The following is a 23,700-nucleotide window of genomic DNA, read 5'->3' on the forward strand; positions in this document are numbered from 1 at the left end:
GAAAATACAAAAAAAAGGCAATATGAAGAAATAAAGCCAACTAAAACAAGTGGGGAAAAAGTGTCCACTTTGGAGAAGTAGTATCAAAAAGGATATAAAAAGAAGAACGGGATGAGCTGCTGTTGCACTTAGAAGAGTCTTTAATGATCTGGATGTCTAAAAGTTATATGCAAGTGAGTGTGTATTTGCTGTGTCACATGTTTGTGAGAGCTATGCTTTTAAGTGCTTCACAGAAACAAGTAGCATTACCCTTTTTTACTGTTTAAATTGAGGAAGGGATCAATGTTTTTTAAAAGCTATCCTTCTATAGCTATATACCTATTTATAGGTATATAGCTATAAATACACACACAAATATATATACATACCTAGATACATTTGTGTGTGTGTGTGTAAATAAATACACACATGCACATATGTATGCACACACATATATTCACACACGTCTTAGCCCTGCGCATGACATCACTAAGTGACACTATGTTAGGGCAAATACACAGCCCTTCATCATCTACCACATGTGTAAAAGATGTATGTGCTTCCTGGAAATGTGCTGTTCCTTTTTCCCTGATTCACTTGAGGAAGAGACCAATGGTTTTAAAAAGCTATATGTGCATGTGTGTATCTATATATTACATATCGTATACATATGTATGTGTGTGTGTGTATATAGGTAAGCAACCATCCATCCTCTAGATCAGCATTTCTCAAACCATGGGTCGTGACCCAAAAGTGAGTCACAAGAATATATGAAAGAGTCATAAAACACCCATCCGCTGCCCCACACACCAGGGCCTGGGGGCACTGGGTTGGGTCTGGCCATCAATGTTTACAAATGATTCCCAGTACAGAAAAGGTTGAGAACCACTGCTCTAGATCAGGGGTTTTCAACCAGGGGTACGCGTGGCGATACACTGACCCAAAAAGGTTGAAACCCCTGCGATCATGGTGTATGCAGACGAGGTCTGATGAATCACTTGCAGCTGACAAGGCCAAATCCCACAGGGCCACAGATTTTTTTTTTACAAGTTTCACAGATCCATGCCTTGTCTGCATGGGCTACTGGTGCTTCCTGAGTCAGGGGGCACTTACCCCCCCCAGCGGCCACTCAGCAACCGAGGGGGGGGGAGGTCCCCCTGCGGCCAATTGTGTCGACCAGGAAGTCCCAGCAACGCACCTGCAAGGGCCAGGGCCATGCTGGGAAGGGCCAGCTGCATTTCTTCTGGTGCTCCCACTCCCCAGCCAATGCCTTCAGGGGGGGCACCAGTGCTCCCACCTGCCCCACCTAAGTGGGGGACACTGGCTGTCAGGGGGTGCACCAGTGCTCTCAGGGGGTGCACATGCACCCCCTATGCATCGCCACCGCTTGTCTGAGTCGGAGCCCAAGTATACAGCACGCTGCTTTCTTCCTTCTCCCCTCACTTGTATCCTCTGGATCAAAGCAGCTTCCAGCGGTCGGTGCTGCTCCACATGTCCCCACCCGTCTCCATCCATTCATACATGTCGCTCTGGAAAGCCACCGGCCCTTCGCCAGCCCAGTCAGCCCTGGGTCCCCATCTCGCGCACGCCTGCGGGGAGAGCACGGCCCCACGGCCCCCTCTGACGTCACCAAGAAGTCGGCGACCGGGAGCCCCCGCCCGCGCAGCCCGGGCCCCCGCCCCCGCGCGCAGCCTACTCACGTCGGCTCCCGGCTCTCCCGGCAGGCCCGGGCCGCCCGCCTTCCCCGCCGCCCCGTCCGGCCCCTGCAGGGGAAAGAGGGACAAGGCGAGCGCTTCAGAGCGGCCGGCCGCAGCCCGGGGACAGGGCAGGGCGGGGCGGGGGGCCGCGGGGACTTACCGGCGGGCCGGGGGGGCCGTCGGGACCTCGGTCTCCCTGGCGGGCAGAGAAGGGGGAGGTTAGTCCGGGGCAGGGGCAGGCGCAGCCCGGCACGGCCGAGGGGATGCCCCGAGGGGCCCCGGGCGGAGCCTGCCCCGAGGGCGCGGGCACTTACGTCGATGCCGTCGATGCCGGGGACGCCGGGCGGGCCGGGCGGGCCGCGGGGGCCGGGCGGGCCCGGGGGGCCTCTCTGCAGGAGGAGGAAATCGCGGTCAGAGCCCGGAGGCGCCTGAGGGGACCGGGGGGACGGGGGAGCGGCCGCCAGGGCTCCTCGTCGGGCAGCCGGCAGCCGCCCCTCCCGGCCGCGAGACCAGGGGCCGCCGCGCCTTGCGTGCACGACCGGCCCCAGGGCGCGACCTCCCGCAGCCCGTGCCCTCAGCCCTCCACCCCCGGCTCCTCTGGGCCCGCTGCCCCCCACTCTGGCCTGTCCCGCGCCAGGGCTTCCCAGCCGCAGCCCCGGCGCCGCAGCGGGGGGCAGCTACAGAAGGCCTCGAAACGCCAGAGGCTTTGCTGGCAGGAACAGGAGACTTGCCCTTGACTGCCCAGAGCATCCTGCCCAGGCTCCTGGGTCACACAGGGGCAGGGAGGGGATGCCAAAGGGAGTGGGAACTGTGCCGCTCCCACTTGCAGCCTCCAGCACTGAAGGTCCAGGCAGCCAGTTCAGAGGCTGTGCCCCTCACTCCCAGGCTCCACAGCTACGGATGCCCCTTTCCTCCAGGAATTTGTCCAGTCCCTTTTTTGAACCTAGCTACCTGCTTCTAACCCCCCGTTTCTATAAAGCACTGCTCTGTTTTCCTTATTACTGGATTCCAGCTGCCTGGCTGGGCCGAGCTCACAATAGGGGCTTTGTCAATGAAACCTGGAGCCCCTCCGTGCGCCTGCTGGAGAAATTGATGCACTGAGGCTGCAGCCTTGCCAGGTCTTCAAGCCTCCAGCCCCATTCAGGCTGGCATCTCCAACTCGAGCCCTAGCTCCTGTCCTGCCTGCTTTTTTTCCCCTCCCCACTGGTGCCAGCAGGTCAGGAGTCTCTTTTTTTAGAACAATGTCTCAGACGCTAATTAAAGGAAAGATACTGTTACTGGGAGCTGAAACGCTGCCCTGCTACTGGGCTAGAAGGGTTCTGTTCAAAGCATAAAAGCAAGGCTAATACATCTCTTCTCTTAACTTGCTGTTTCAGTGTCAAAATACACCAGGTCCAGCCCTTGCTGGTGGGACAAGAGTTAGAAGAACCAGCCCAGATTTGGTTTCCGAACAGGACAGGAGACTGCCCTCAGTTTCCTTGGAAAACCTGGTACAGACCTTTCCAATTTAGCCGAGCACACTTCCTTCCCTTAAAACTTACCACCACGGCCGTCTGGCTTATCTGCAAAGAATAAGAAATGGATAATAAAAGTCAGCATAAACTTACTTGAGCCAGGCAAGGGCAAATCATTTGTAGGAAAACCCCTAGCAGTAAGGTTCCCCTGACCCAGGCAGTGCTAGCCATGGTCACTTCTCTGGCTGAGCTTTCCCTTCTGTTGCTCTTGATAGATTTTAGGACCCTTAAAACATACAAAAGCCCCCCCAAGTGAGTCCTCCAGCAGCAGCAGAAAGGTAACCCCTGCTATAGGTGTCAGTGCCTTCTGTTTATTAATGGACTTAGCAGAGCGTAGTGGGGATTGGAGGAAATCTGAAGGCAAGAAAGGAGGGGACTGAAGGACTCCAGCTCCTTTAACCCTTTGTCCTGCTGCTGCTGCTCTGACCCTGGTCCTTCACCTTCTGTGTGAATTAGACTCCCTTCATCTTCTGCATGAATTATCAAGAGAGAAAAGCAAAGCATGGTGCCTGCAGAAAACTTCTTCCCCCCCAAACCCCTGCCACTTCCTATGGAGGCACAAGGAGTAAATACTTCTGCGTTAGGCAGTTTGATAAGGAAAAAGTAAGAAAGCAAGAAAAGGGTTAAAACCCTGAGATGGTAGCTGATGGGCTTGGACTTTGAAATGTACCAAATTCCAGGCAGCAATATTAAAAATAGGCATCCAGTGACCAAAAGAAAATTAAGGTACTGTTAACCCAGAGGAAGAGGCTGAAGATGTAGACTCCACAGTAGTCTGATTAAGGATAAGAAAGCTCCTTACCCAGGTCCGGGATGAAAGTTCACTGCATGTTTCTCTTTGTGGTCGCAGAGGGTCACAGTGAATCAGCATCCATTGGAGTTCAAACTAGCACAGAGATACAATCAGATTAATGTATTTCAGATGTGTAGTTTCCAGGCTGGAAGTTTCATAACAAAAATACTCTGGTCAGCCACCAGTGACTTTTAAAAGGTGCACTGTGAAAGGCACTGGATAGGATAATCCAATATTGTTTATTGTTTAACTGACAAACAAATGGCTTGAGTCAGTTCTTGGAGCTTGCTTATTTAGAACAGAGCAGCCAGTTACCTTCAACTCTCCCCTCTCTCTACTGTCTGCATTAGAGAGAAGCATAAAACCTGTTATGGGAATTTAAGATGAAGCAAACCTCTAAGTCAGTCGTGTCCAAGCATAGATTTTGCTTCTTAATTCATATACTGCAGATATGCCTTTATTAATGAACACACATTCTCAAAGGATTTCATTGGAATTGGACAGTTTTATGAAGGAAGAATGACAGGTCTGAAGATGAATGCAGGAGTAGAAGATCTAAGCAAGAAGAATTCTAAAAGATCTGTATCATATTTAAACAAACAAAAGTCAGGCTGGCTGATATGCCTCTGTGAGATTTCACATGTTCTCCAAAAGTGTTACATTAGCTCTGCAATCTGGCCCAGAAATAAATCCACCTCTTTCTTTTCGAGAAACTAACTGGACCTCTATTTACATGTCTGAAAAATAAGTACCTTTTACTTATTTATTGAGGGAGATTAAGGGAGGTTTATAAGTACCCTCTACATACCTTTTACTGAAAACAGTAATGTGAATAGCTGAAATGAATGGCTTCAAAGGTATGTCCTCTTATATCTTTGGTACTGCATCGTATATCACATTTTGGGTGCATCCATGCACCATTTAGAATTATAACATCTCTTTTTGAAGTCTTAGATTCTTTCGTGTTCTACATGATCCCATGATGGTTCGTGAGGTTAACAAGTGGTCTAACTCATGATTTCTCAGCCTGGATATCTCAAGCATGCCACGCACTGGCCAGGTACAGGCAATGGAGAGCCAAGTTTTTTTCTGTTACAAAATAGAGTCACATATGGAAAAATGGAGGTGTAGCCTGAGAGCCTCAATACAGACTGAGTCTCTGCAACTTTTGTTTGCTAGTTTGATTCATGTTTGTCTTCCTTTTTCTTATTCTGGCTGAGGTAATGTATGTTCACTTCTTTGCTTCAATTTAAGGCTTCTTAGTCTTCTCTGCTTCTTCTGGGACATCTCATCTTCAATCTTGACGATAACATCTATGTTTTTAGCACTTACCTCGTATCTCCAGAACACTGCTAGACATTACCTTGACCTTGCTGCTATTGATATTATTTGTTCTCCATTTTTGGTCCCTACACTTCAGGGTTTCCAAAATGCTGTCACTGAACTTCTTTTTTCCTTTTTCAAAGATGCAGCCAAGTAGTTTCCAATATCTAGTGCATTCACACTCATCATATGTATGAATCTATTTTAAAAATCTATTCTTCTAGTTTTCAAAACTCTTCATAGGCTCCATCTTTCCATACTGTCTATATTCATTTTCTTCCTGTGTAGCTTCTTTTGCTTTTCCACTACTGACTTCATCTCTGATTCAACCTTATCACACACCATATTTGGAGGGGGGTGCTTTTTACCTCTTCTATATTATCTGTTCAGCATTCTTTCCCTACCTGTGAGTCAATGATTTATTTCCTTTCTTCATCTCTAGTTTTTAAACTTTCTTGATTTCAATAACTAAAGCAAATGTTATATATAATATATAACATAATTACATGACATTATACCAGTAATACATTTAAACATTAACAAGGTTGTAATTCAAGCTAATAATAAAAAAAAATTAAGTTTAAACTCCATGGCTCTGGTTTCAATGAATCCCAAAACTTTTTAAATGAAAACTTGACTCCAGGCATAAAAAGATTAACTGATCCTGGTATACCAAAAAGTCTTTTTTCTTTGAAGCTGGCAATTCTGCCTGGCATTTTTAAATATAAGAATCTATTTCCAGACCCTTAGAATTTTTAAACTCTAATAATTTGTGTGGAAATCTGGATGGGAGAGCATGGTGAAGATGGGAGGGATGTGTGGATACATACAAAAGACCAAAGGAGTTAAAAACGGAGATGGAAGTTTGATATAAGCACATAAGAGCTCAGAAAAAGAAAGGGAAAATACAAGGATCCAAGAGGGTAGTGAATAAAAGAAGATACGGGTGGGCTGGATGAACAGAGCAAAAGCTATATAACCATTGGCCATTGAACCCTGGAGTACTGAGTCCCTTCATACCTTGTGTGGTTGTGGTTGAGTGAAACAGCCAACTACTGCCTCTAGTTCAACTGGTTGAAGTCTGGATCTGCCAAGGACAACGGCAGAGTCTCCCTATGCCTGAAGAAGAGTACTTGTGCCCGGAAGCTTTCAAAGAACTTTGTTCCATCTACTCAGTTTGTCTAATAAAAGATATTACATCTACCCAAAAAACCTAACCTGCCTATGTCCTTAGACCAACATGGCTACAACCAAAAACCCTACAGACTTTAATCTAGTATTTCTAAATTATGACTAGTCAACTTTTCAGCCTTAATGTTCTTTTACCATGGGTTTGGGGAGGAGGGGTTTAATCTAATATATAATAGAGTCATTATTTTAAAATGAAAAAAAAAGAAAAGCGCAACTATGTTGCTATTTAAAGCTGCAGTTAGTCTGGGGACCATTAAATTAAAAAGAAAAAAAATGTCAAACAAGCTATTTCAGCCCTGGCCAGCTTTCTGCGTCTCTTCCCACATGGATAGGTGGCATTTGACAGTGACTGTGTTGTCTGGGTAATGGTGACATAAAGGATTTCACTGTACTCTAATAGCAGCCTGACCAGTGCCGCATAGAGGGGGAGGATCACCTCCTTGGACCTGCTTGAGATGCATCTGTGGATGTATGACAAGGTACGATTGACTTTCCTGACGGCGTCCCCTCACTGTCGGCCCATGTTCATTTTGGCATCAATAATGACTCCAAGATCCTTTTCTGCCTCTGCACTGACGAGAAGGGAGTTCCCCAGCCTGTAGGTATGCTGCTGGTTCTTCCTCCCCAGGTGCAGTACCTTGCGGTTGTCAGTGTTGAAACCCATCCTGTTCTCATCCGCCCACCCCTGTAACCTGTCTTGGTTTGATTGCAGCCTATTCCTCCCTTCTAGCATGCCCACTTCTCCCCACATCTTAGTGTTGTCTGTGAATTTGAACAGGGTGCTTTTTACCCCCTCATCCAAGTTGCTGTTCAGAACTAATATAAGCCAAATCTATTTAAATGCAATAATTCTGTGGCTTTTAAGAACTGAGATTAGTAAAAGATCTCTAATTAAAAATCCAAGGTTGCTGTGGCATTCATCTTCAGCCAGTAGCTATAACTTGGGGTTAGTTCTGTTTGTATCTGATCCATCTTTCTAAGATCAATAGAAATACTGTTATAATGCCAGCTATTAGCAAAACCTTTACAAGTATGCCACACTAGCAGTATCATCTTATCTGTGCTGTGCAAAAACTGAGATAAGTGAAGCATAAGTGGGATGTAAATGAGACCTAAGTTTCCAGGGTAGTGTCTGCTACGCAACAGTAATAATGTCAAGTCACAGTGAAACATTCAGCTGCATGCTATGCTTTAAGAAAAAAAAAATGTTCCTCTATTTTATAGAGAAAAATGAATAGAAATATCTCTAATCTGTTGAGCAACTTTTCCAGAAAAATTGGTGTGTGTGCAGTCACTGGTGTATTGCCATTTAGTGGACAAATCAAAATAAGTTACACCTGTGGTAAAACTACAATTGAGCAGATCTGTATTAATAGCCTGCTCCTCTCTTTCACTGAAATCAAAGGCTGATTTTATACCAGTGCAAATGAGAAGTGAATCAAGCCTCAAGGGTCCTTTCTATGAAGTGTGTGGTATGCATTCTAGTAACAATTGTATTTATAGAAGTTATACAGGTCAATTTCCATGAAAGTTATATATTTCATTCCTATTGTACAGTCTTCTGTGAATTCCAGAGGTCAGTATTCTTCACCATGCAAAGAACCTTCAACATTTGTGGAAAGGAATGTCAGGAGAGGAAAAAACATTGTGCAAAAATTAAGAAAAAGGAAAATTACCAACAAAATGAACAAAATAAATAGAAACTGTTCAGGAACTGGAGATAGCTCTGTTACAGCAATCACTAAATGAAGTCAAGGTCAGTTTCCCTGCTAATTACAGCCTATTACTCCCAGTTCAGTGACAGCAGGCACATATACAAGGAAGCACTGATAATTTGTATAGCACAGAATTAATGAAAGCAGTGGTCTTATTTTGAGAAGGGGAATTATATGTTAGTATAGATATTACAATGTCTACTCCCTTATCATAGTGTTTGATGTATTGAGCGTACACAGGTTTTCTTTCTATATTAGGGATGAAATCCTGATGCCACTGAAGTTCAGTGGCCAAACTCTTATTGTCTTCCATCAAGGTAATATTTCACGTAGAGATTTTTTATGCTCCAATTTCCTTTATGTCAGGTTAATTGAATACATACAAGAGAAATACTACTCTCCATTAAGTTTCAGTTCTTTCCTAAAAGGCTATCTTATGAGGTTATCCTGTAATGATAAATATGTCTTAAAAATACTGATATAGGCCCCAGTTCCCATGTTCCTGCATTTGGACATTCAGAATTTTAAGGCCCAAGAATGAATAGAGGAAAATAAAGCACGCCATATCCCATCAAATAGCTGGGCTTACTCTCTCACCCCTTTCTCAGGGAAACAGAAGAAGGACTTTGCTGGAATAATAGCCAAGGAAGAAATCCTTCGTTCGTATTCTCTGGAAATCCAGATGCTGGGGTCTGTTTTGCAATTACAGTATATAACATGGAAAAAGCTGAAGAGTCCTATAAAAATTTCACTATGCTATATTCACGTTGATTTTTTATGGGTAGTTTGTGATCTGTTTGCTACATTTATACTAAAATGACCAAAGGCTATTTTACATGCATTTTGTAACCTGTATAATACAATTTTCTACACGTCAATAATAATTTTTAAAGTTTTGATTTCCATTATGATTTCAGTATCTTTGTTAAGGCCTTGGGACAATTAAGCTATTGCTTGCATCAGATGACCTTATGTAGCAGGTGTTCAACCTTTTGAGCTTGAGAATGCACCCATTACACAGTGGAGAGAATGGATCCAGCACCCTTTAGAATGCCAAGACCGTTGGCAACAGCATGCACTACTAAAGCAATTTTCCTAATCTGTGCTCTGGTACAAATCCATCTCCCTGCGCTGCCTAGTGATAAGAGCTACCTCTTAGATGTTAAACGCCATGTAACTGCCTTGGTCTTGATAACGAGTTTAAATATCAGTTAAACATTCTAACTGTGGTGATGGAGACTACACATCCAGCAGGTGCTGAGTGTCTATTATGAGGTACTCCTTTCCTCATGGTCAACATGAGCTAAGGAAGTACAACCCTTTGCAGGGCCAGGCACATAATCACTATTTAATCGGAAATATATTCCTCTTGGTTCCTAACAGCAGGAATGAAAAGGTCATTAACATGATGATTTATATACCTGACACAATTATAAATAAGGGCCTAGACCATCAACATGTGAAAATCACAGTTGTGCCAATGATGTCAATGAAAGTTCAGCAATTTATATGAGCTGATGATCTGGCTCACAGTATTTGGCTTTTAAGCAATAAAGATCTAATTCAGGGGTGTTTAATCTCTGGCCTGCAGACCAAATGCAGGTTAAGAAATTTGGCAGTGGGGAGCAGTGGCTATTAATACCAGCACCCTTCTTCTCCTTACCAAATTCCAGAACCCCATGCAGCGGCCATGCCCCCTCCCCCACCCACAGGAAAGGATGGAGCCCAGACCATCACCTCTTCCCCTCCAAAGGACCAGGCTGGGGCCAAGCCACACCATGGGGCCAGTTCAAGCCTTCTTCCCCTCTGCCCCCCTGCGCTGGGAGCAGGCTACATCCCCTTCCTCCTTCAAAGCCATGTCACGCTCCCTTCCCTCGCTGTGTTGGGGCTGTGCTGCTCCCTCAGCCCTTTCCATGCAGCCATATGGTGCCTGCTAAACTTGCTCTGAGCACCAGATCGAGACCATCAGCCAGATCTGACTCATAGATGAATAGGGCACTAACCATTTGGCCTGCCTGTAAAAAAGGTTGAGCACCACTGATTTAATCGGTTTTCTTTTTTATCACAAACAGAAGGTTGGACATATTTTTAAGAGGGTCCCTGTTCAATTTTCAAACTACAATATATGTCATGTTGTTGAAGTTCTTATTTGAAATTTCTTTAGATGGGGAAAAAAACAATAGTGTACAATTATAATGTCATCAGATCTTTTGGCCTCTGTAAAACGTACCAGAAATCCTGAGCATAAATCCTTGCAAAGGCTCAAAGGCCACCCTCATTTTCTAACAGAATATCGCCAGTGACTCTTCTGGGCAATCATCGTAACAACAAACAATAACAAATCTCTTTTAATATAACATGTTTGATAGTACACCTAGAGGGAGCCAACCTACAGAATAAATAGAGCAACTAGGAAACACGATTCTGGTATTTTAAAAAGTTATACCATCATAAGTAATATGTTTTAACAACATCTGGATATAAAGTATAAACTTTGCCTTTTGATTATTAAATAACAAAGAGTGATTGGGTACCTAAACAGTGTGCAGCATGGTAAGGTGGAGTGAAAAGCCTAGAAACCTCCACAGCTATTTATTGTTTTATTCAGTTTAAGGAAAAGAAAAAAATAAGAGAGGAAACATGTTCTTGTGATCTTGCAAGATAAATGAAGGTAGTAGGCCATTAAATTGGATATTCCTTTTGTCACATTTTAAAACATGTTTTCATAGATTCAGAGATTTTAAGACCAGAAAGGACCATTATGATTATCTAGGTTGACCTTCCATAACACAAGACATATTATTTCACCTAGTAATTCTAGCATCAGGCCTGTAATTTTTGATGCTAAAGCAGTTCTAGAAAGACAGCAAATCTCAACCTACTGAATCAATCTATTAATGTCAGTTTGTTCCAGTGGTTAACTACCCTAGTTTTCTGGTTGTTTTCAAACCAGTTGTAATGGATTCTTCTCACAAGAGCAATAAGTAAAAAATATATCTTAAGCTAATTTCTTGCATTATAACGTGACATAATTCAATGTTGTTGGAAAAAATAACCTAAATTTGAGACTGACACAGACTTATTTTGTGCTTTTTTTTATCCTTTTATGTTTGTCTTCATTTTCCAGACATAATTGTTGGCTATGTGTTTTTTTAGGTGGGTGGCATTAAAACTGACAGGTTTTTTTTATTATTGTTTTGTTTTGTTCTTCGCATGTCTTGTAATTAGCAGTAACTAAGGAAACTGGAGGAACTCTGACAATTTTGTACAAACTCAGGATCTGATTCTCTGTTCCTCTGTTAAGACTCTCTCTCAAAAGAATGTAGTAGGCTCAAAAATCATGATCTGGTTTTACATTTAAATTGCATTTTTATTTAAATTTCAGTTTTTTTCATGTACTGAATGTGTCATATTTTTAACATTTTTTCTACAAACATGAAGATTAAGAACTTTTAAAACTAACATTTTTCTGAAATCACTTGTTTCCAGGATTTGAGGTTCTAAGTAAAACATCACATCACCAGACTCTTTCTTCAAACTTGTGGGAGTTCGCAACATTGTGAATAAGCAAAGGATCTCTTCTCCATATAAGATTTTTCTTAAATGACTTGTATCAAATGTATTTTCAGTAGGAAAGGAGCTCAATAAATTATGGTGTAAGCCTCTGTATAATCCAAAGGGAAAAAGCTAGTTATGTATCTGTTAGTTGACCCAACTCATTCCTTCTCTAAAGTTTGATCACATGTTCTTTGACTATCACAAACTCCCACTGTTTCTGAATGTGCTAACTCTAGTGAGAGTTTTGGGTATAGAAGAAATGGCTATAGGGGGAATAGATATATACGCTGTATCATTAGCTGCTCCTGGAATTATGTTTCATTGCATTCATTTAATTTCTTGTTCAAGTAAATGTGGACATCAGCTAATGGCTAATACATGTGCCACTTACCCTATTTGAGAGCATTAATTATTATAATTATCTTCCTCCCAACTACACCTTACAATTACATGCAGTTCCATAAAGATACAGGGCATAATTAGAAGACCTTGCAGCATTGCCTGAAGAAGGACACTATAGCATCCTGATCCACAAAATTACATAAGTACCTAACACTAAACATGAGTAGAATTTAGATGCTTAGATCTATACCAATAGCTTATTGTGCCAAGCTCTATCTACCATGCTGAAACATACTACATTGCTTCCTGAGTCTGGAAGTAATATAATAGCCTTAATATAATATTGTGGATGGGGTAATTGATTCTGCCAAAAAGACTGAGCTAATTAGGATGGGCACATCACTGCACAAACATAGCTATGCTACATCCTCCTAGGGAGGTATTATACTCGGCCCAATATTATGTGTTTCAGCATGGCGTTGCCTGCTACAGTAAGTTAGTGTTGTTGACTGACCCCAAGAGGGCAACCCCTAAAGTCCCACATAACTTCAAGTATTTTCACTAGAAAAAAATCCTTAGGCACCTGAAATCATACTTCTAGGCATGTCCAGAACTGCCTTCTTTTTGTCAGGATAGAGCAACCTGGAACCAATCTGGTAGTAGTGACCAAAGCATACCTATGATATAACTGAAAAGAATGAGCCCTGTATAATATGCAGCAGCCATTTGAAAACATTAAAAAACATCAAAAGCCATTTCTAATAAAAAACATAAGGGGATGGTACTGCCCTCCCTGTATAAAACTTCTCAGTATTTGGATAATTTTTCTAAGGTATAAAACAATTGTCATCTTTGTTTTATGCAGTTTGAAGGAATCCAAACCCAGATCACTCACTTCCCAGGAAAGTGCCCCAATCACCTTGCTGTAAACTACTGCAATCACCATTTCAAAATAAAAGCAATCAATGCTCTGTTTTTGAGGGCCCAGGGCTGTGAATCTTAAAAAGACATTGATGCCTGTCTGAAACTCTCAGTTAGGTTCCTAAATCTATGAGAGGGATTAGGATCCAAAATACATGCCTCTGTTCAGGATTACCTCTCAGTTAATTTAGGCTGCTGCATGATCAGCATGGTGGCTGCATCCCATGCTGACTGGCTTAACTACCTATGCATTCTGTAGTGATTCTCAACCTGTTCAATCCCCTGCTATGGGAGGCCATAGAGCCAGTGGAACTAGTATGGTATAGCTACCTTAGGGTAGTGCTCTAGGTAAGAGAAATGGCTGTATTCAAGTGGTAAACACCCAACCTAATTAGGTTCACACGGGGGATAATTTAATTAGCTAACCTGAAGTGCTGCACAGAGGCCACTGTACTGTTTCCTGTTTGGGAAGCCAGGCATACAGTGCAATGTTTAAAGACACCTCTGCTTGATGCTGTGAATGCTTTCAGGACCCTTAGCTGATCCCCTTCCAAATATACACAGTATCTATCCTTATTTTACCCTTCCGCACCCCAGAATCTCTGCAGTCAATTGGGAGAATGGGCTACTAGCTGAAAAACACTGGTACAGGGAGGTTACAGAGTGTAACCTATGGATTCCACTCCAGAAACCAAGAAGCTAAAATTTAGGCATTCTAGGATGTTGCCATCATAATGCCTAAAGCCTTTTCTGGACATAGCCCTAAAACCCTTCTCAGGTACAACACAAATTGGGGAAGATATGCTGTTGCCTTAAAAACATGCACAATTTGCACAAATCATCCATCCAACATCCCTCAGACCAGGGAGCAATTTAATAGTTGAGAACACGCAGCTTATCACATCGATTTCCCAGCTCCACCCTTATATTTTGAATCACACTTTTAGATATGGCATTTTTTTCAGAAGAACTTAAATTTTTAGCTTATGATGTTTTCCTAGTTGTAGACATATCAACATATTGAAAGGCATGGCATCTTCAGGCACCAGCGACAGCTTCCTAGCTAAATAGCCATTTCACAGGTAAATTAAATCAATGAAATGCAGTTACATACATATATAAAGTCCTTATATAAATACCTGGGTAGTTTGAAAGATAAAAAGTGCATTTGGTTGGTGCTCATTGAGAGGATTTTTTTTGCTGCAAAATACCTTAGTTTCCCCTTAGTGTTTAACACAATGTTAATTAGCTTATGGCAGCATTTTCAGATGGGAAACCAGATGAAGTATCATCATATAGGATAATGTAAGATCACAGCTAATTGCTTATTCTTCTGTCAATTACTGCATAGTGCAAAGTTCTGCTAAAATGAAATGGAATTTGGTTATAGTTTATTATTTACCGATTTCTCCTTCATAGTTCAACCAATTTTGAAGTAAATATCCATAACATATTCTTTTTCTAGTACTATATATTACCAGCCACATTCTACATTCCTAAGATAATTAAAAGAGAATCAAGTGCTATTCATGAGACAAGCAAGACAGCATGCTGAATTTTTCAATACTTTGTATAATTTTCTCTCCTTGTTTTTAACTATTTTACCTTATTAAGAGAGTGTTAAAATACCCCGCACAGAGTTTGAAATGCCTTTTAGTGTTGCCATAAGGCAAAGAACAGACATTATTCAACATGTGGCTCAATAACTCATTAGCTAAGAAAACACATTTTCAAGTGCATACAGGATAGAATGAAGATGTGGCAGCTACAAATTATTTTCTATTACAAATAGTAGATACTTCACACTTTCCCCTTAGGTATTTCACAGTAATCATAATCCATCTTTGAAAATAAATAAGCAATTGAAAAATAACTTTACTGACATACTGACATTCTTGAAATCCAATTTCCCCAGCAAAGAGCACAAAAGACATTTACTATTCATGCCAAGTGATACTTTCATCATCTCTATAAAAAGCATAAGGAAATTTAGGCACCTAAGGAATTGACAGAAGTCAGTATTTTGAGTGTTAAGTCACATGAGATAGCCAGTAGGAAATGGTAAGAACACAGGTGAAGCTTATGCTTCATCTCTGTAGGGGAGGTAGTCACATAAACCCAGATCCAATAAAGGGCTTAGATACCTTCAAAGTTAGGCACTGCGTTGCTTAACTTTTAAGCACTTGTCTGCTGGAAATAGAATCCACAGCACCATATTCAGTGTGGAGGGAGTTAGTTGATTAAGCAAGGTTTGGCCCATTCTTGCAAAATGAAGAGGTGTTTGTATTTCGTTCCCCTGTCACTCTGCATAGCACTGTAGTTGGAACATTCACCTGAGATGAGGGAAATCCTTGTTCAAATCTAACCCCTGTTTTGCCCTAGGCTATGGAGAAGTTTGACTGGGCCTTTCTTAATCCCTTTAGTTTCATAGATGTTAAGGGCTGGAAGGGACCTTACAGATCATCGGGTCTACCCCGCCGCCCACCCCTCACTTGTACAGGAAAGACTGCTGGGGTCAGATGATTCCAGCAAGGTGGACATCAAGACACTTTTTGAAACAGTTCTGTTTGTATAAAACACTTAAATACTGGTAAATACTTAAATACAAGGGAGGTGGTGCTCTCCTCTACCTTGGAGGTGTTCAAAAAGAGATTGGACAAGCACCTGACTGGGGTTACTTAACCCCAGTGCTCATTCCTGCCAGAGGCAGGGGGTCAGACTCAATGATCTACTAGGTCCCTTCCAACCCTAGAAATCTATGAAATTGATTAAATCTATGGTTGAGCCATAGAAAGAGCACTGTAGGCTGATGGCCCATATACTCACATGGGACACTTAGGTTTAAACTCTGCATCAGTAAATACTCTCTCTTGTTGGTTTTTGTGTGAGGTCCAATGTAGTAGGTACATACAGAGATGTGCCTCCTGGACCTACAGGCAAAACTGAATTGCATTTGGGGGAACAGTGGCAGAAATTTAGGAGATTCAGTTGGTGGAAATGAATGTAGTAATCTTCAGGTTTATGCAGGAGCTGAGCAGGATTTGGAGGGTCTAAATTTTGGAATCAGGTGCCTACACTAGCAGTTAGGAACATGTGTCACTGAGAAGTTGGAATAATTTATGAAACAAATTACTGCCCTACCATACATATTCTATGTGAAGAAACAAAATTAACTTATTTTGATAATGTTTCTATTGAGGAATGTAGCAATGGGGCAGGTAGAAGGGGCAACCAGCACCATTTGTTAAAAGGCCATCAATTACATTCCCATGTCCTTCCTGTGACAGGGTGACCCCTTGGCACAGCACATCCTCCCAAAGAGAAATCCACATTATGGAAGTGCCTTAATTTTGCCCCACTTGTATAAAAAACTAAATATGTCTTTGTTTCTATTTATGAAAACAAGGAATAACATTCTTTTTCCAGCTATATCACTGCAACCCTAGAGAAGCTAATGATTTTTTCAGGTATATCTGAGAGCTGAATTTATGAGAATAAAAAATAAAAAGTTTAAACTTAGTAACTGTATTAACTACAGTAATACTGAGTATGGTAGTTTATCAGATTGCTTAATGTTAGTTTATTAGGTAGCAGTTACTTTCCCATTGCATAGTAATTTCAAGTGCAGCTACCAAATCTTCTTCATGACACAAAATTCATAAGCAGGCAGTATGCAACATGTTTTAATAACTGGTCTAGAGCAGTGCCTATTTGAGAGCATATTTTATTAGCTGTATGGATCTAATTTCCATTTTTCTCATAGTTATTTCAACTGTACTGTTTCAGTTTCTGCTCCACTAAATAATCTTCCTCCTACTTAGAACCAGTTTATACAAGTTATATATGTGGGAAGTCTGAAAGACAGTAAGCAATGGTTACCTACAATTTCAAGCCCATAGACCTATTTCCTACCCCTCCTCTGTCAGAAAATATTTGAAGATTAATTCACCAGAAGTAAGTTACAAGAAAAAAGATGTCATAACAACTGCTTTGTAATATAAGATTTTAAAACTTACCGGAACTGAAATTTTAGGATTGTTGTTAAGTTTTCCCAGCACAGCAAAGCCATCAGTGTTGATTTTGCCCTTTGGTTTTATGTTTAAGGATTCTACCTTAAGGCAGTCAATAAAAAGAGTGACACTGGTCTTCTCCACACTGATCATAAGCTTGTGCCATTGGGAATCAAACAGAAAAGGCAAATGCAAAAAGTTTGCAGTCTGGAGACTTCCATCCAGTCCTGTATAAGAAAACTCAATGCTCTTAGCTGGACCATTAAGCTTCACTCCAACTTGTTCTTTTCCTGAAGAATCCTGAACCTGCCAAATACTCCAGTATTTCTGAAGTGTGCTTCCAGTCATCCGAAAAGTAGTTAGAAAGGAATATTCATCAGGCAATCCGTTGGGATACAAAGCCCTGTATAGGATCAAAGTACAGTAATTTATTCATGCACACATGTGTGTAGTCCTCATTTGGCCTAAAGGTCAAAGTAAGCTCTTGACCCATGATGATTCAGGCAATAGACTTGAACAATGAATTATTATATCCAAGGGTGTTTTTTTCAAATGCACTTTGTTGCTCTGCCCATTGCTTTAGCCATCACTTTAACAGAATCAGATTATTTAACTGAAAATTATACAAAAGGTAAGACCTCACATTCAGAAATGAATTGTATCCTATGATATTCACATGAGGAGCTAAGGCAATCAGAAATCTACACAAACCTAGCAGTCCATAAGGCTATCATAGTTAAGGTATATCACTTACAAGGAAGCAATTTGGCTAGACCCAACATCCAGCTACCTTGGACTCCCAAGTCAAGGGATGGACAAAATATGGCTTGCCAACTGACTGGATCCAGCCCATGCCTCCCCCCCCCTGCAGCACTCTGCATGGAGCTGAGCCCCACCCACTCCTACTGGGGCAACCTGTGCCTGCCAGCCTGGGACCCGCCCAGCATATTCAGCTTCTGGCAGGGCTGTTCCTGGTGTTGATTCCCTCCCTTTGCCTCCAGCAGGAACTGCCTGGCTGAAGCTCCCCCCCCTGCCTGCCTGCCTACCTGCCCAGAGTGGTGCAGCACGGGCAGGAATGGGAGGAGGAGGCACCACTGGAGGTGAGGGGATCAAAGCAGCACTTAGCTGGCTGCAGCCCCACCAGAAGCTACTTGTGCTGGTCGGGGCCTGGGCCAGCGTGGGTGTTCTACTCCCCTTGCCTCCAGCTACAGCTCCTTCTCCTACTCCTGCCCTTGCCGCACCACTCTGTGCATGGGGGAGCTTCAGCCAGGCAGCTCTGGCTTCGGCTTTTGGCTGCCTTCCACCCACTCTGCCCACCTAGCATGATGATCAGTCACCTGCAGGTGGGTAGAGTGGGTAGAAGGCAACAGAGAGCTGGAAGCAGAGACCCAGACACTGGGGCAGGAGCTGCCCAGCTGAAGCTACCTTCCTGCCCACCCAGAGCAGTACAGCAGGGGCAGCAGCAGGATGGGGAGCTGCTGGTGGTGGAGGTGTGGGGAACAGAACAGCCCCAGGAGAGCTCTGCTGCACTGCTGTCTACTTCCTCTTTATGAATGTTAATTCAGCCATTGGAGTAGCTCAGACACCGCTCTGTTCAGAACTATGAGAAAATAATCTTAGTGAAAGTTTGTGGCCCCCCCTCATTGCTTATCCTGGAGCACCACTTGCTGTTGCTGTTACTCTAGCAAGCTACAGTAACTCTTTCACATAAAGGCTTCATTGTCTCCACTGCAGCTGTTAAAGTGCATTCACATTCCAGAAGATCTCCCAAGCAGCAGCGGGACTTCGGTGAGGGAACTAAATAGATTGACAGCCACTGAGAAGGGACAGAAATAGTTTCGTCCTAAAACTTTAATGGAAACTGCCATTGCTTTTTTTATTTCTATGAATAAACTGCTTAGAACTGCCTGGGCACATATACACATGCATATTCATGTAATACAATAAACTCTAGTACTTATCACACTGGGGCTTATTGCTCCCAGGTGCTGCATTTACACATGCACATGGGACTGCAACACTTTGAGGCAAGTTGGAGCAGCCCCAGCTGGCAGGAAGCCTGCCAGCCCAGGGCTGCTCTGACATAGCTCAATGTGCTGTAGAGGGGCTGCCTGGGGCACAAGGGTGCTCCAATGCAAGGCTAGCTAGCACTGAAGCACCCTCATATCCCAGCCAGCTGGAGCAACATCTACATGTGTGGTACTGTGGAGTAAAAAACTCTACAGCAGGACAGTACTTGTATTCATCTTGCTGTGGAGTTAGTTAATTTACCCCGGCCTAATAAGGGTGCACTTATAGATGTGTAATATTTTGCACAGCTGATTAATCTACAGTGCAGTAAATATCTCATGTAGACATGCCCCTGAGTATCAGGAAAAGTCAGGGTGTTAGGAGGAGGAACGTATGGGATGATGATATGCCACAAAATGATCTTACTCAAGTTATTTTGAGAGGGGGGCAGATGACGTGGGGGAAAGCAGTAATATAACTAAGGAAAGGGCAACCAGGGCATCAGTTCTGGGCACTGACTGAGGGAAGGCACAAAAATAGTAGCTGCTGCAATTACTTTTCTGGCTGCCACACCACTGCCAGCAGCCTAACTGCAGCTACTGCCCTTTGAGCTGCCTGCATCCAGGGTACAGAACAGCTGGGTTATGCCCCAAGGGAGTGGTACCTGTAAATACTTGTTAGATGGATAAAACTGGAGATGTCTCTGTAAGCTAGGAAACATACATGTATACAGTACATCCATATACCAGATAGAATGTATGTGTGCACATGGATACATACTTGGGATGTATCTATACAATTGGGGGGTATATCTGAATAAAGTAGAAGGGGAGATAAAACTTTATGAAGCTGTATTTACATGTATACGCACGGGTACTGTGTATACACATTCAAATTGCCACTAATGGCCTGGTCCAACTCAATCTTTCATTGACCTTAGTGCAGGGGTGGGCAAAATATAGCCTGTGGGTTGGATCCAGCCTACCAAGGGATTCTATCCAGCCTGCAGCAGGTCCCTCAGCCTCACTCGGTGTGGGGGGGAGGGAGGCAGCCTGGGCTGTGGTGCATGTGAACAGTCCTGCTGCCCCCAGGCAAGCAGTGGGCTGGAGTGGTGAAGTGGCCAGACTCAGCTTCCCAGCAACCCCAGTGGCAGCGGCTTCTTCTGGCTGCTGTTGCCAGTGTTACCACCACTGCTGGACCCAGTCCTGCAGCCCAGGCACCCTGGCCCGTCCACCCCACATCAACTGCTGAGAGTGCTGGACAGAATGGGCAGGTGGGCAGGTTCTCCATGGAGACTGGCATGGGACCCCTGCAGACAGGACACATTCAGTTGGGCAGATGGGATGGGGCCATAGGTGAGTGGAGAGTGGTATCCAGGAGAGGGATGGGTGGGTAGAGGGAGAGCCCAACTAGCCCACTTACCCATCCCACTCCTAGACACTGCTCCCTGCCCACCTGTGAACCCATGCCATCCACCCTGTACAATGGGTTCCCAGACCAGTCTCCATGGAGACCCTGCCCACCCGCCTGCTCTGTCTGGCACCCCCAGGAGTGGGTGCATGACAAATGATCCCCAGCTAGATAGGATCAATTGCCTCTCCCATGCCCCACTGTGCCAGGAAGAGTCAGCAACCCCTCCCAGCTGAACCCAGTCAGCACTTCCCCACACTGTGCTGGGTCAGTACCACCCCCCTGGCATACTGGGTCAGGTCAGTACCACCCTACTTCCTGCCCCACTCCCCTCCCACTCAGCCCTGTAACAGCTTACCAAAACTCCCTAAATAATTGCCCAGTCCTGCCTCAGTGGGTTTCTCTATATATCTTAAATGTATACTTCCCTCTCCATTCTTGGCTCATGGCTTGGTCATTTTTTTCTTCATTTACTGCATACCTCATCTGTTTCCCCTTCTGACATCTGATTTATCCCTGCCAATAGTCTAACATGTTGCCTTTAGATTATATTTCTTTCCTGCTGCTGTGACCACATCACTTCTCTCTGTTAATTGTTATTTTTCCCCATCATTCAGTAACCCTGTAGGACCAATATGACACTCACACCAGCTTATGGAAATGTTACTTTATCCAAGGGTCTCTGAGGAAAGCAGAGGTAAAACAAAACAATGACAAGCTCTCAAGAATGATCTATAGCTAAAAGTTTTACTGACATGGCTCTGCAAATTAGGAGTGTGAGAGAATCACCCCCTGGCTGACCCAGCTATGCAGACAAAAACATTATTATACCAGCAAAAGTGTTATTTTATCAATATAGCTTATTTTGCTAATTGTTTGTGCTATACTAGCAAAAGGAATGTTTTGCCTGTATAAACTCAAATGCAAGGATATTTGTCTTATAGGTGTACACAAACTGTCAGACAGCCCCTCTTTCCACTTAAGAACTTAAAACAAACAAATATTGTAACTTTTTCAAATGGAAAGGAAAAAAGATTGTACAAAATCCTGTATAATAAGATCTATGGACATAGGCAAGAGAAAACAAAAACAATGAAGAGGATGTATATGGCAAGGTCAATTTGCACCTTTTAGGAAAACTAAATTAGAGATGTACATAGCACAAGATTTTGTAAGCTGGAACTCACTTCCTCAGATTCTGTAAAAGAACATACATAAGAATTTCTACAGAAGTCTACAGAATGGAGTGATTTGAATACAAAAGGCAGGAAAAGAGGAGGAAGGGGAGAGATGGGGCAGTGCTAGAAGAGGCAAACAAGCAAAGAACCCACAAAAATAAAAGGGGCACAAAAGCTAGTATAATGAGATAATAATCTGTAGCCCCTATTTAAATTATGCTTAGTACAATGTGGGGGCACAGCACTCATCTGGGCTCACTGCAAGGCCTGTCTGTGTTCCCACATCAGTACAGCCTACATCATCACTGGAGCGAATAACATGGATTCTAACATTCGCAGTTCATTCACCTGCAACTCTATCAATGTCATATATGCCATTGCATGCCTACACTACCCCTTAGCTGCCTACATTAGACATTTGGGGCAACCTGTATGGGTAAGAATGAATGCTCATCAATCTAATGTCATCTCCAGAACAGTGCAAAAGCCTGTGGCAAAATACTTTAATCTTCCTGGACATTCAATCACTAAAATCTGAGTGGGTGTTCTTGGGCAGCAAATCTTTAAAAACTAGGGCTGACAAACTATTAAAAAAACTAATCATAATTAATTGTGAGATTAAAAAAATAGTTGCAATTAATCACAATTTTATTTGCACAATTAAACAATAGTCAGCACTCCACCACCCAACAGCCCTGAGCCCATGTGCCCTGTGGCTGCTCTCCACCACCACCACCGAGAGCACACAGCCCAGCATGCCCCATGCCTGCTCTGGACTTGCCCCAGCAGGAGTGGACCAGCCAGAACCTGCATGCACAGCCCCAACCTCAGTCCACCCCATGCCTGCTCCTGACAAACCTGCTCACACTGAGCAGTGGCAGCAAACAGGCAGAAGCTTCTGCTCAGCATGGAGGAAAAGCAGCTCCTCGCTGCTGCCAGGCCCTTCTTGCTGCAGCTGCCCAAAGCCCACACACAAGCTGCTCTGTGGCTCCTCTGCACAGTCACCACTGCCCTGCTGGGCAGCCCAGAGGCAACAGTAACAGCAGCAGAGAGGAGCCACAGGGTAGCTTAGGCACAGGCTGTGGGCCGCTGCAGCAAAAATGGCCTGGCAGTGGTGAGCGGGAGGGGCCGCTTTTCCCTGGTGCCAAGTTGCAGCTTCTGCCCAGGCACAATTTGTCTGGGAAATTGTGGAACAAGAAATCATCCACAGACTGGATTGTGTTAAGTATGGTTTAAACAGGGACTATGGATTCTTATCCCATTACCTATATTTGCTTTTGTGACCTCTTTGTTCCTATGGATTCTTTGCTTGTTTTCCACTCCCAGCACTGCCCCCTCAGCCTCCCTCTTCTCTTCCTTTCTTCCTGCCTTTTGTATTCAAATCACTCTCTCCATTCTATATGTTATTCTGAGGAGCATCTCCCTTCATAGCAGTGGATAAGCTGAGCACCAGCTCATGACAGTTCATTTATTTATTTGTTTGTTTGTTTATGTTTAGCTAGTTAGTCTATAAGGTTCAAATTTACCTTGCCTTATGCTTGAATTTAGACTAACATGGCTACCTATATCTCTCTGAGAAATGTATATGTAATAGCAAATGTGAAGATAAATGTTTTTTTTCCTGAAATACAAATATTCACAGTTAAAGAAAAATAATAATCTACTAACCCTGCTGCTTTGTGAGCAGTAAATGCTCGGTATTTTCCCCTATAACAGTTGACAATGATGCAAGCTCTTAAAGCTAGTAATCAACAAATTTTGGTTTAGAATCTGCTGGATTAGTGAAGGAAAAGCTAATATGCAAACACAGAGTAAATATATATGACAAGTCCCAATCTGACTTTACTCCTTCTCTACTTTAGAGCTGCAAGAGATATAGCAAGGAGATATTCAGAGCAGAATTTTAGCCTTTATGTATGTAATTTTTACGTCCAGGTATAGATATAGATAGGCTTTAATCCCACTTTCCTTGTGTACCCAGGGCTATAGTTTTCCTTCTGCAAACATTTGCTGTTCACCTTCATGGAAATTATTAAAACACTACTGTTTTCTTTTAAAA

At 43.2% G+C, this 23,700-nt stretch overlaps 1 protein-coding gene across 2 annotated transcripts in view; it reads right to left on the reverse strand.

The window, feature by feature from the left end:
• The window catches only part of COL9A1 (collagen type IX alpha 1 chain), a 97,399-nt gene that overhangs the window by 67,963 nt on the left and 5,736 nt on the right, over positions 1-23,700 (reverse strand). The window contains exons 5-10 of one of the 2 annotated variants that reach the window (XM_006263154.4): positions 17,050-17,446; positions 3,993-4,076; positions 3,218-3,238; positions 1,991-2,065; positions 1,837-1,872; positions 1,680-1,742 (exon numbers count right to left, since the gene is read on the reverse strand). In XM_006263154.4, coding sequence (XP_006263216.2) covers positions 1,680-1,742; positions 1,837-1,872; positions 1,991-2,065; positions 3,218-3,238; positions 3,993-4,076; positions 17,050-17,446 — 676 coding nt within the window. Of the gene's footprint in view, positions 1-1,679; positions 1,743-1,836; positions 1,873-1,990; positions 2,066-3,217; positions 3,239-3,283; positions 3,502-3,992; positions 4,077-17,049; positions 17,447-23,700 lie in introns of those variants that run through there. The other variant, XM_019496724.2, reaches the window with a different exon arrangement.

Source organism: Alligator mississippiensis, chromosome 1, assembly GCF_030867095.1.
Source record: "Alligator mississippiensis isolate rAllMis1 chromosome 1, rAllMis1, whole genome shotgun sequence".
Classification (NCBI taxonomy): domain Eukaryota; kingdom Metazoa; phylum Chordata; order Crocodylia; family Alligatoridae; genus Alligator; species Alligator mississippiensis.